The following is a 12,915-nucleotide window of genomic DNA, read 5'->3' as shown; positions in this document are numbered from 1 at the left end:
TGAGTTTGGTGAGGGACTATGAAATCATTGTGCAACTGCAATGTTAATAGTCAGTGTCCCATCATACAAAATATACCATTTCTGTTGTGAATACTTGAGCATCCAAGCTTAAAATTAACTGTCCAGGAGCATTTGTGCCAGTAAATGTGGCTCTAATGTTCATGAAAGGTGAGCACAAAATGGGTAAGAATGAAATTTGAATGAAAATGTTTTCATGCTATTTCGCCAACTCTGATTATTATATAGATTTTTCCTAATTGAATTGCTGACAAATTACAGTTTATGTGAAATATGTTCAAACATTCTGCTATTTAGGCATCGAATATATTGATGTATTACATGTCCATCCCAACTGGATATGTATACAAAAGTTTGAAGCAACCACCATTCTTCCTCTGTGTTTGTAAAGAGAGACCTTGACCCTGATTGGGGTTTCTGGGTGCTGCATAAGAAAATAACAATAGTACAAATGGCCAAATAATATGTTCATAAAACCAAAGTACTCCCCACCATTTAGTTATTGTAAAAAGGTCAACATAATCACAACAGAACAGGAAACGCATAATTAGGAAATAAATAGAGTAATCTGTTAAAGGGACACCAATGTAATAGGTTTCTTTTGTTACAGTAAACAAAATTGGATTCAATTATTCAGAAGATTTGCTTTTGTGAACCTTTCATTTAGTGTATACAATAATAGAGGCCTCTCTCTTTCTTGTCTAATCATTTAAAAAAAAAAAAGAGTATTCTGCATTACTTACCAGTAGTTTCATTTTGTTGCTTGTCTGGTCATTAACTTGATTAATTGTTAAACCTGTAGATGTTTTCTATTAACAATAACGTGATATATCCCCTAATTTACAGGCCCTCTAATATATTTATCAATAAATTTCTTCCAGCACTCAGTGCTTTATAGCCCCCATTAATCTAGAATGGGCATTGATGACTAATTACTCAGCTCAGTTTAGCAAAGCTGTCTGAAGAGTTTAACAGATTACTAGTGTTGCCAATTTTATACATTTGATTAAATAATGGATGTTCTGGATCACTACAATGGTTGTTCTTTTAGTCAAAACAGGGTCTAAATACAGTGGAGTCCCCACTAGTATTTGGATTGTGTCATATAAAACCTGATCTTGCACTAATTACACTGGCAAAACTAACAACGATTTAAATGGGAGTTTTGTGCACAATTGGGCTCATAGTTGTGCACATTTTGGCTTTTGGTTTTTATAGATTTTTGTTTCCTTCTTTGGGAATGTCATCTGCAGAGATTTATATTTATTTTGTTAATTAAAATATATATTAATAAATCAGCCATTTACTATGGTGCTCTGAAACATTATTTTTAAAATGATTTTTGGAGATATGAAAGTGACAGTGACCGTACTAAATGTATATACATGATTACATTGTGTTCCTTTCACAATACTGTCTATTCTGAACATTACAGCTATTTTTATCAAACATTTTTAAATACAAAAACCTGCCTCCATTTTTTTATCGAGGGGATTCTCAAAGAATCCCTTAACTCTTGATGTGACCTTTCTTCTGAAGCACATTTATTGAACCAGAGCATATTAAAGAATGACAAACAGAGAAACGTAATGGCCCAGAGGACTAGTGATGGGACATGGAGTTCTTTACCAATAGGTCACCAGCTGGAATCCAGCCCTGGTTACAAGTGATCAAAAATTGTGAAATGAGCCAGTGGGTTACACTTGAATTTATAACAGACATATCCATTTCACTAAATGTCTCCCTTATTGGTAGGCTCAACAGAGCAGCTCAGATTTATTAAGAGTTTGAAATCTATCAATTTGCTCCCAATTCATCAAGTGCTTAAACACATCTTAACTTTTATGTACTCCCTTAAATCCTGTTGACTTCAATAGCGCTTAAACAAGTGCTTAAAGTTAAGCATGAGCTTAAGTTCCTTGCTGAATTGGGGTCTCACTGAGCTACTTCGTTCAAGGTCATTGATGAGACATATTGTCAGAGCAGTGAGGAGAAACTTGCTCTATTTCTGTCTGGGCTCTACTTGCACTGTGAATGAATAGAAGACTTCACTAGTGTTGCCAGTCTGCTACAATTTATTAGCTCCAAATTCATGTCAAAGATTTTTCTAAAGGAGAAAGTAGTAGAAATGGGGCTTCTTTCCACAGTACTCCTAGCAACTTTTGGTATAAGAGAATGGAAATGGATGCTGATGTGCCACTAGAATGCTGAACCAGCCTCGCTCTGTTTTAGACAAAGTCAGCCAAACCCTGCTCACCTAACACCAGGAATTTCAGTGACTAGTGGATGAGGCAGAAAGGATTTGACCCATTAACTATACTATCATTCTAGCTTACTTATAAACATATACCTTTATACCTATCTCAGTTTTGATGCAAATGCACAAATATGAATTTTAATTCTCTTTTGCTAGGAAGTTGCATACTTTAATAGGTCATCGGGCAGAAATTAGCAGTGCACAATTCAACTGGGACTGCTCTCTAATTGTTACGGGATCGATGGACAAAACATGCATGGTAAGATAATTGGATCTTTACAGAAACCTCCTGTATAGTGTGTCTGTTGCTATTCATGTTACACAACAAATAATTCACTGTAAGATTTAATTTAGGACACAATGAATTCCTGTACTCTTTGTTATAGCTGCAGAAAATCTTTGTAACTTATTCAGAATCCATTTTGTATAATGAACCTTTTAACTGACTGCTGGTTTGTAGCAGTCTCCCAGTAAACTGAAAGGCAGGCCTTGGTGCTCCATTACAACTAATTTCCTCTAATTTGTTTCATAAAAAGAGAAAAGATTGTCTTGGGGTTGAGGCCCTGGACTGTTACTCAGGAGATCTGTTCTCTGCTTCTGCTCCAACTTCCTTGGTGACCTTGGGCAAATCACTAAGGGACAGATTTTCAAAACTGGCCTGTAGTAATGAGTGCCTGTGATTTTCGATGCCAAATTTTAGAAATCAGTGGCCTGACTTTCAGAGGGGATGAGTAGCCACAACTCTGAACACTATAAAAAGCAACAGAGAGTCCGGTGGCACCTTTAAGACAAACAGATGTATTGGAGCATAAACTTTCGTGGGTGAATACCCACTTCGTCAGATGCATGTCTGAACACTATGTTGGTCTTAAACTTTCTGTATCACAGTTCTCCATCTGTAAAATGGGAATAAGGCTGTATCACTTCTTAAGGGTCAGCTGCTACCAGGAGAAGCAGAAGTCATGCTGATAATTAAGAGGGAGGCACAAGAGGCAGTGTGGAGAGAGATGTCCTCTTGATAGATCCTCAAAATCCATGTGATCTGGGTGCCAACCTACCTGGTTCTTTTGTGATAGGGGAACTTGCACCCTGGCAGAAGTTGAAGGAAACTCCACAAGAAAACCTTATGGAGCTTTCTTACCCATGTGGATTTTTTGTGTAGGTTCATGGTTTGTCCCATATTGAACACAGAACTAAAATGAACAGGGATTTTAGTACTGGCTATATTAAAACAGGAATACAAAAAATAGCTTGGGCAGTATTATGAAAAGCCTGCCATTCTGTCTGACTGCTGAGAGCCTTTTTACTACCTGCCTGAGAGGAGCACATGTGCTAGGTGCAGAAGTGAACTAATTTGGTTATATTCACTTACCAGATCCTGCACATTGTGTTCAGCAGATTGCATATTAGCTACCTTGATAATAAAATTCTCTTGATTAGCTGTAAATAGCCACAGATGTTCTGTCTCTCTTTAAGGTTGTATATGCAGATTATAGCATTTCAGATGAAAACTGGTTCTTTCCCCACATATGAATTCTCTCTCTCATTCTTTTCTGCCAGTTTTTGGAATTCAGTGAATTTACTCACAGGTCCTTGGTGTAAGAATGCACTTTTTGTAAATGACAAATTATTTAATTAGTACATATCATTCAGGAAAGATCTGACTATGGGTAGTGACACATATCAATTTGTAAGCAGGAACTTCCCTATTGATTTCAGTAGAGAATTCTGCTTAAGTGATATCACATTAAACTTGTAAAAATGAAGCACAAAATTTAACAGACATGCAATATTTCCTGTGCATTACACTGGCTAAGCAAATACATTTCCTCTCCACTGGTTTAAATCCAGGGTAGTCATGCAATAATACATTTATTAAGGTATTACATTCTGTTATGCACTAAATCAGTGCATATATGATTTGTATGTAATCAGTCACAATACTGATTGACTGACTATATACACATCTAGCAATTCAAGTCAAAATAAATAGTAAGTTTGCTTATGATTGCCTGTAATTACTTGGATAGGGTTTTATTTATTGCTTTTTATCCACATGCAGCTGTGGAATGCTGTGACCGGGACACGTGTGGCAACTTTAACAGGTCATGATGATGAAGTATTAGATGTGTGTTTTGATTATACTGGCCAGCGTATTGCAACTTCCTCAGCTGATGGTAGGTGAATTGATCGGGGCTAGCACTGTGTTTTCATATACTGGCAGCTGAGTGAATGTTAGAGCAGCCCTTAGGCCTCTGGCTGACCCCAAGAACAGAGGAACGCAGTGGTAGCATAAACATTACTTTGCCCTTCCCCTCTGCTTCTGTGCTGGGTGCCGCTTGGCCAAACCCAGAAAATCTGGGCTAGACTATCTGGATCAAGATGTATTTAAGGTATCTTTATATATATATATATATAGAGAGAGAGAGAGATTAAAAAGATTTCTCCCGAAGTTAAAATTCTCTCATTTTTCAAAAAGAACAAGGAGTACTTGTGGCACCTTAGAGACTAACAAATTTATTTGAGCATAAGCTTTCGTGGGCTAAAACCCACTTCATTGGATACATGCAGTGGAAAATACAGTAGGAAGACATATATACACAGAGGACATGAAAAAATGGGTGTTGCCATACTAACTATAATGAGAGTAATCAATTAAGGTGGGCTATTATCAGCAGGAGAAAAAAAACTTTTGTAGTGATAATCAGGATGGCCCATTTCCAATAGTTGAAAAGACAGTGTGAGTAACAGTAGGGGAAAAAAATAGCATTGGGAAATAGATTTTACTTTGTGTAATGACCCATCCACTCCCAGTGTTTATTCAAGTCTAATTTAATGGTGTCCAGTTTGCAAATTAATTCCAATTCTGCAGTTTCTTGTTGGAGTCCGTTTTTGAAGTTTTTTTTTATTGGAGTATTGTGACTTTGGGGTCTGTAATTGAGTGACCAGGGAGGTTGAATTGTTCTCCGACTGGTTTTTGAATATTATAATTCTTGATGTCTGATTTGTGTCCATTTATTCTTTTGCGTAGAGACTGTCCGGTTTGGCCAATGTACATGGCAGAGGGGCATTGCTGGCACATGATGGCATACATCATGCTGATACAGACTAACATGGCTACCACTCTGAAACCTCTCATCTTTCAGACTTTCATCTTCTTCAAGATGCCTTGTCCAGTTAACCTCAAGCTTTCTGGGGAAATAAATTCTCTTGTGGTTGAAAGTGCATGAGCGACTGCAGGGAGAAAGAAGAACAGGAGGACTTGTGGCACCTTAGAGACTAACAAATTTATTAGAGCATAAGCTTTCGTGGACTCTATGCTCTAATAAATTTGTTAGTCTCTAAGGTGCCACAAGTCCTCCTGTTCTTCTTTTTGCGGATACAGACTAACACGGCTGCTACTCTGAAACCTTGCAGGGAGAAAATAGCTTTTGGATGAAGTTAGGTCTGAGTGGCACAAATTTGTGCTTAAACGGAAAGCTAGTTAGTCTTACAAATGAAACTATTACTATGGCTTCCTAGTATGTAATGAGAATACATAACAATGAGGGGGTGAAATAAACAATTTAGTTTCATGATTGTGTTCAGCAGATTGCACATTAGCTACCTTGATAATAAAATTGTCTCTTGATTAGCTTTAAATAGCCACAGATTTTCTCTCTCTCTTTTAGTCCGCTATGCAGATTATAGCATTTCAGGTGTTCTGCATGGTTCTTATTTCTCATGAGTCAAAATAAATAGTTTTCTGTATTCCAGCCCCCTTGTTTTTTTGTTTCAATATTAGCACATATTAATGATGCTTATGTTATTGCATGTTTATTCATTAAGTGGGTGTTTTACATCTTCCTTTGAAGTGTTTGGTACCAACCACTGTCAGGGACAGGATATCAGACCACTGGTCTGATCTGGTTTGGGTAGTTCCTATGTTAGGAAGTAAAATAATGTAATTTATGACAAACACTTTGTGACAATGTAGGCCTACAGAAGCCCAATCACTTGGGACACTTACTAGATTGGTCAAAACACTAGCAAACATGCAGTATTTGATTACACAAAGGTTATATACAAATTGTGGGTGTATATTTAGAAGTCATACAGTGGAAGCCATTAAAAAGTCAATATTTTCCTACCATAGCACAGATATTTCCTGACCTACTTTATGTATAAAGGAAACCTGTGGTGATTTCAAATATCACCATGTACTTAAATGTTGGCAAATCATGACTTTTTACAGGCAACCACTGCATGGATCCAATCCTGAAAATATGCGCGTGAGTCTGTGGGTTTCCTTGTGTGAGAAAAGTTACTCATGTTTGTATTTGAAGAATCAGGCCTTAAATTAGTTATTCCTAATACAGGACTTTCTTCTGCTTCCACTGAAGTAAGTGGCAAAACTTCCATTGACTCCAGTGGGTCCAAGCTGAGGAGTACTACCAGTGAATGTAAACACTTTATATATAGACTTAAGCAAAACAGTCACAAATGGTTTTTCTTCTAATACAGGATCAGCAAGAGTTTACAATGCTGAAACAAAAAAATGCATTGCAAAGCTGGAAGGTCATGGAGGTGAAATTTCTAAGGTGAGTTGTGTAGTGGTTTCTGCCTCCTCTTTTTTTATTTCTAAGTGACATCATGCTAACCAGCAATTATTACATGTCATTGGCATAAGTTTCAAAATGAAATGTAAGCATGGATTTTTATAGCCCATTGGTGAGTGCTTACTTAGGATGCTATCTTCCAAGACTTTTCAGCTTCCAGTTGGGATGGGGAACAGGGCTCAGACAAGCTGCTTCCCTGATTTTGCTAATTTAGGGGCCTTTGAACCCCTCCTTACTCTGTTTTATTCCTCTGTGCAGCTGGGGTGGAGGCCCATGTCTCTAAGGTGAAATACTAAGGGTAAAAAGCAACAGAGGGTCCTGTGGCACCTTTGAGACTAACAGAAGTACTGGGAGCATAAGCTTTCGTGGGTAAGAACCTCACTTCTTCAGATGCAAGTAATGGAAATCTCCAAGTACCTAAGTCCCATTTTCAAAAGAACATATTCATGTTGGAGCCTATGCCTCTTTGAAAGTCAGGTGCCCAAGTCAATTTTGAAAATAGAATGAAGGCTCCTAATTGACTTAGGTGCTTTTGAAATTTTACCCTAAAGGCAAAGATTGTTATTTAATTATTGCAATTCTTCCTGTTTGTCATTCAAGTGGATCATTATTTCATGATTTATGTGAGCACTCAAACCAGTGTGCAGGCCCATGATGCTTTAATTGTTTGGTGATTTCCAAGTTTGAAATATTAACTTTTTAGGAGCTAGGCTAGTTCTTGGCAAAAAAATGAAGTCTTGCTGTTTGTAGTCTGGTGGGTCTGTCCACCAGCTTGGGGACAAAATAATCAGCCACACCCAACTCTCTTTTTAGCCTTCAGAACAGTGGCTTTTATTCTTCTCTCACACAAAAACAAAAATATGAACAAGTAACAAAAGCGATAGTCCTGACCTGGACCAATACTGCAGAGTCCTCTACCGTCCACTATGTCAAGGTTCACGGCCTTCCCTTACTCTCAGGGTGACCACAAGGCTTACCTGCCCTGTTGCTCAGGGAAGTGTTTGTATCTCCTCCTTCTCTTACAGACCTAGATCCTCACTTATATCTTCCATCTGGGAATCAGAGCCAATCACTAGCTGGATCAGCTGGCTGCTGGGCTTCTCCTTAGGCTAGGGCTTTCTGCTTCCTTGCTCTGTAGAACCTTAAAAGGGCAGACTGTTACACCGTTTCCCTACATTCATTTGATTATTAAAATCCTGTAGTGAGAGAAAGTTAGATTGAGAAAGGATAGCCTTATCTTACCTACTATGTTCTATGCAATACTTTGTTTCTTCCGGTTTAAAAGAGAAGGGGCCAGTGGCAGGGCATTCTCCATCAAGGGCCCTAATTCTGGAACTAGCTTCTCTACCTGGGAGCCAGAATTTGCCTTTTGGGCACATTGAATGCTGCTCTGTCTTTGCATATATCACATGGAAGGATGTGATAATACGGGGAGTCTGTTGTTTTGCAAGTTCATTTTTTTCAGGGTGGGGGGGAAGAGGCACGATATGTTGGGCACTGTTACTAGCCAATAATTCACAAATAGTCTGTGTGATGACATTTTTAATTGTGTAATAAACCCAATATAGTGAGGTTATGCTCCTTAAATTATATATGAGGAGTTAAAAACATATGCAAACCTGGCAATGTAAAGTAAGTGGTCTTTAATGGGAGTTAAACTATTATAGGGAATTACCTCATTTCACATAAAACACTTTCAAATATACATACAGTGAAAGCTACAGTATGTAAATCATGCTTTCTCTTCCAGTTATATAGGCTGGAATGCTAACTGGTGTCACTTTTCTTGTCACTGTTTTAAAGATCTGCTTCAATCCTCAAGGTAGTCGTATCCTAACAGCCAGCTCTGATAAAACAGCTCGACTTTGGGACCCTCATACAGGACAATGCATTCAAATATTAGAGGGACACACTGATGAGATATTCTCAAGTGCTTTCAACTACAAAGGCGATATCATCATTACAGGTAACTATCTGGGATTTGTTTGTACTGTTTTATATTTTGAAACAAAACATGTACTTGGACCATTCTACACATGTTGAGAGCAGCAGTGACTTCCAACACATAGCCAAGGTAGAATGAGAAATGCACTTAAGAACTGTGGTTCAATTTCAGACTGCTATGATCAAATTTGAATATAGGCATGGACAAAGCTTTAGGCTAAACCCTGCTACCTTTTCCATGGGCATGTCCTATCCACAAAACAGCTGACCCAGTCCAGTTCACACACTGCATGCACCGTGAGGGGATAGGACAGGGGTTGGCAACCTTTGGCACACGGCTTGCCAGGGTAAGCCCCTTGGCGGGCCGGGCCAGTTTGTTTACCTGCCGCACTGGCAGGTTCGGCTGATCGCAACTCCCAGTGGCTGCGGTTCGCCGCTCCAGGCCAATGGGAGCCGCGGGAAGTGGCGCGGGCCGAGGGCTGTGCTGGCTGTGGCTTCCCGCCGCCCCCATTGACCTGGAGCAGTGAACAGTGGCCAGTGAGAGCCGTGGTTGGCCGAACCTGCCGTGTCAGCAGGTAAACAAACTGGCCCGGCCTGCCAGGGTGCTTACCCTGGTGAGCTGCGTGCCAGAGGTTGCCGACCCCTGGGATAGCAGATGGGCAGGATGCAGAGAACCTCTGTAATGGGACTGAACTGTCAGTGTCTCTGGAGCTGTTTTCTGTGCAAGCTCTATCCACTTTAGAACAGAGGGGGTCTTGTGAAAGGGTCAGGCATGAACAGTGGGTCCACAACTGCTTGGATCCACTTTTTGAACTCCACACATGGGGGGCAGGAGGGCAGCAGCCATACAGAGTACTGCAGCTGCTGAAGCGCTCCAGTATCTCTTTGCAGACACAGGCAAGAGAAATCTACTTACACAGATCTGTCTACAGGCTAATTATTTAAGTATTAATTAACAAGGAAAATATATACGGTAGGGACAAAAGTAATCGCCCATAATATGTCTTTATTACTAGGGAGCAAGGATAACACCTGTAGGATATGGCGCTGACTGAAGATGAGGTATGGCTCAATTTGCTCAAAGCTTTGATCAACATCATAAGAGTAGTCAAAAATCAGCAGTCTTTCAGAACTCTGTTTTCCTTTTGCCCTCTTTGATAGTTTTCAGTCTTGCTGAAGTAGAGCAGTTCCCTGGACTTTGAAAGGCTTGACTCTTTGGACTGCTGAATTCAGCTAGTTATCTGTATCATTAGCACTAATACAATAGGTTAGCTGCATGTTTTGACAGGCCACTGTTCGTTTTTACATGTAACATTTGTAATAAAAAATAGCATCATGGTACTATTAAATGTGTAAAGGGCATTATTTGCACATCTCCTGTGAGTGTTTCTATAGTACATTTACTTTTTTGTATGTAATAAAATGTTTAGCAAAAGTGCTAAGTTGTATTAATTGTAGTGCAATGTTCTGACTGGGATATTTTTGGGAAAAACATGTATTAGTCATTGTTTATAAGTTACATTGTTATTACTAAATATGGAGCATGCAGCATTTAAAAAAAACCTTTTTTTTTCATTCACCTCTTCACCTGGGGTGGGTGAAGAACCTCTAGTGGGGGCTGCCTCTTCCTCCCCCCCACCTCCCAGAAAAGCTGCTCTTTCTATGGAGAGACAGCAGAGTCTAGGACCTAGCTGGACAGTTCAGTCACCAATAACTGTGAAGAGGTGAGGAGGGCAGAATCAAAGTCATGAAAGGGGGAGGGGAGTTAGTGTGTCTGGGTGAGAGGGGGACAGAAGGTATTTGTGTGTGTCTGTGTGCAGTTTGTATTTTCCAAACACTATAACATCTCACTGAGCCATGTCCATATGTTCCCCTCCTATGCAACTCAAGGAAACAGGATCCAGCAATACAAGGACTCTGCAGCTTTAAAGCAGCTGCAGAGCCAATGCATTTGTTCCCACCCTGTCCAATAAGAAGTGTGTGTGTGTGTGTGAGAGAGAGAGAGATTCATGGGACAGCAGCGTCCCAGCCCTGCGGTCCCATCCAGCTATACCAGGGACTCTGTCTCCCCTCAACCTCCAGAACTCCAAACCAATCATAGCACTACAGCTGACCAGTAGCAGGGTTATCATTGGCTGCCAGCCTCTATGGATGAGCTCTGACCTCTCAGAGGGGGTTGATGGATTATGCAGCAGGAATCAAAGCTTTGTGGGGAACAGAGAGTGGGGAGAGGATGCGCTTATTATTTAGTGAGAGCCCCCTCTTCAACTCCTTATGTCACTCCATGGTTATTCTCACTTTGGGGCCCCCCAGACCTTTTGTGGAGGGATAGGAGGAGCACCCACTTAATCATCTTTTCTCTCCGTGCTGCTTTCCTGTGGCTTTCTCCACTCTCTCACTTTCCTCCTCAGCTGGTGGGAGGGTGGGGGTGCAGGAGCCTCACAAATAGCAGCCACTATCTTCCTATTAATCATTTGTAATTAGCCTGGTAGACCAGATGGCTCATTTAACTATTTGTCCTGCTAAATGCTAACATCTTTACAGCTGCAATCAAGTTATTTTCTAAGGGCCTATTCCCAATTATGACAATGGCTGCAGGACGGGATATATGAAACATTAAAACCAGTGGCATTATGCGTTCACTGGTAGTTGCCAAAGGCGTAGTATAGCCTCAGAGTAGTGGCTCTGCCTTGAATTAAATCTCTCCTTACACTGTCTGCTTTCCTTCTAAGCTAGAGATGATTTTTATTTATTAAATAGCTCTCATGGTCTCTGATCATATCCCTGACCAGTCTCCCTGACATTCTGAAAACTAGAATACATGATTCATGGTAACAGTCATTCTCTGCAGGTTATACAACCCTGTACTAAGGCCATGCAAGATAAACAGGCGGTGTCTGCAGCAAAACCTGCCTCTGGAAACAAATAAATCCTGAATTTAATAGGCTGACTGTAGGCAGATCATAATCATTCATACCTTGAGCCACAGTAAAATGTTTTCAGCCTTGGTTAATTTAGCAAAGATTTGTGAGAAGACAATCTTTGATGTTAGCACAATGTATTAGGAAGAGTTTGGGTTATCAGAAATTAAGGATGCTAAACATAAAAAAACCAGACCCTACATATTAGTGAAAATTAAATTCCCATGCAAATGTTAGGACTACCAGTGCTGCAGCAAGATCTGGCTTAATTAAGAATTAAGTGCTTAATTCTGCCATCCTAACTTATGTTGAGGAGTTACTACTATACTCAGACAGGGAGTACTATAAACTTCATTGAATTTTAATGCAGGCCAGATTCTGCCTCCTCTTTACGTGGGTGTGCAGTAGACTGAACGGAAGAACGAACTATAAGAAGACTTCCTGCATCCTCCCCCTCGAACCTATGTACGGGTAAGGCAGAATTATTAGGCAGAGCCACATGCTGAGGAGCTATAGTGATCTCAGTCCAAGTGTAGGCTGCTGGCATTAGCTGAAGCTCCATAAAATATGGTGTTCTCCTTTCTGGTGAATTTCATCATTGCTCATTACATTTAAAATTCACGGTAATTTTGCAGCACACTTTTTGATAGTGGACACCCCCAACCACCATTCTGATTTCCCAACCCAGTTAAGCCTGACCTTGGGTTTCCTTTTCTGTTCAGCAGTGGGAAAGGCTTTTTTTACACCTGACCATTAGGAGTATGCAGCATTTGTGACAATTAAATAAACTCAGGCATTTCTGCACTGCTTAACCAATGACAATAAGAAACCTGGTTTAGCTCTTGCATCCCTCCTGCACTGAGCGAAAAAGGAGAGAGCGTAGCTGTGGTTATTCTGAGCCTAATCCTGAGACCCCAATGAGCACTTACCTCCCATATATTTCAATGGCGGTATAGGTGCTCAGCATTTCAGGATCAGGTCCCGTGTGATCTGAATAAAACTTGGAACTTCAGCAAAGCCCCAGTTCTCTGAATGGAAATGAAAATGAACCCATTCTTAAATGAGAAGTTAAAGGTATAACATGAATATAACATTGCATAGACACGGGTCTCTAAGCATGTTAGAATAAATTACAAGTTAGTGACAGTTACTTAAGTTCACCCACTTTTAAGATTTT

At 40.0% G+C, this 12,915-nt stretch overlaps 1 protein-coding gene across 3 annotated transcripts in view; it reads left to right on the top strand.

The window, feature by feature from the left end:
* The window catches only part of DAW1 (dynein assembly factor with WD repeats 1), a 31,528-nt gene extending 21,275 nt beyond the window's left edge, over positions 1 to 10,253 (top strand). For all 3 annotated transcript variants that reach the window (XM_008165912.3, XM_008165911.4, XM_065557965.1), the window contains exons 9-13: positions 2,432 to 2,534; positions 4,338 to 4,452; positions 6,779 to 6,855; positions 8,677 to 8,839; positions 9,834 to 10,253. In XM_008165912.3, the coding sequence (XP_008164134.1) occupies positions 2,432 to 2,534; positions 4,338 to 4,452; positions 6,779 to 6,855; positions 8,677 to 8,839; positions 9,834 to 9,868 (493 nt within the window). In that variant the 3' untranslated portion in view covers positions 9,869 to 10,253. The remainder of the gene's footprint in view (positions 1 to 2,431; positions 2,535 to 4,337; positions 4,453 to 6,778; positions 6,856 to 8,676; positions 8,840 to 9,833) is intronic.
* Positions 10,254 to 12,915: the final 2,662 nt, after the last annotated feature.

This window comes from Chrysemys picta, chromosome 9 (genome assembly GCF_011386835.1).
Source record: "Chrysemys picta bellii isolate R12L10 chromosome 9, ASM1138683v2, whole genome shotgun sequence".
NCBI classification, from domain to species: domain Eukaryota; kingdom Metazoa; phylum Chordata; order Testudines; family Emydidae; genus Chrysemys; species Chrysemys picta.
The sequence above is the reverse complement of the archived record's forward strand: the minus strand, read 5'-3'. Positions and strand labels throughout refer to the sequence as shown.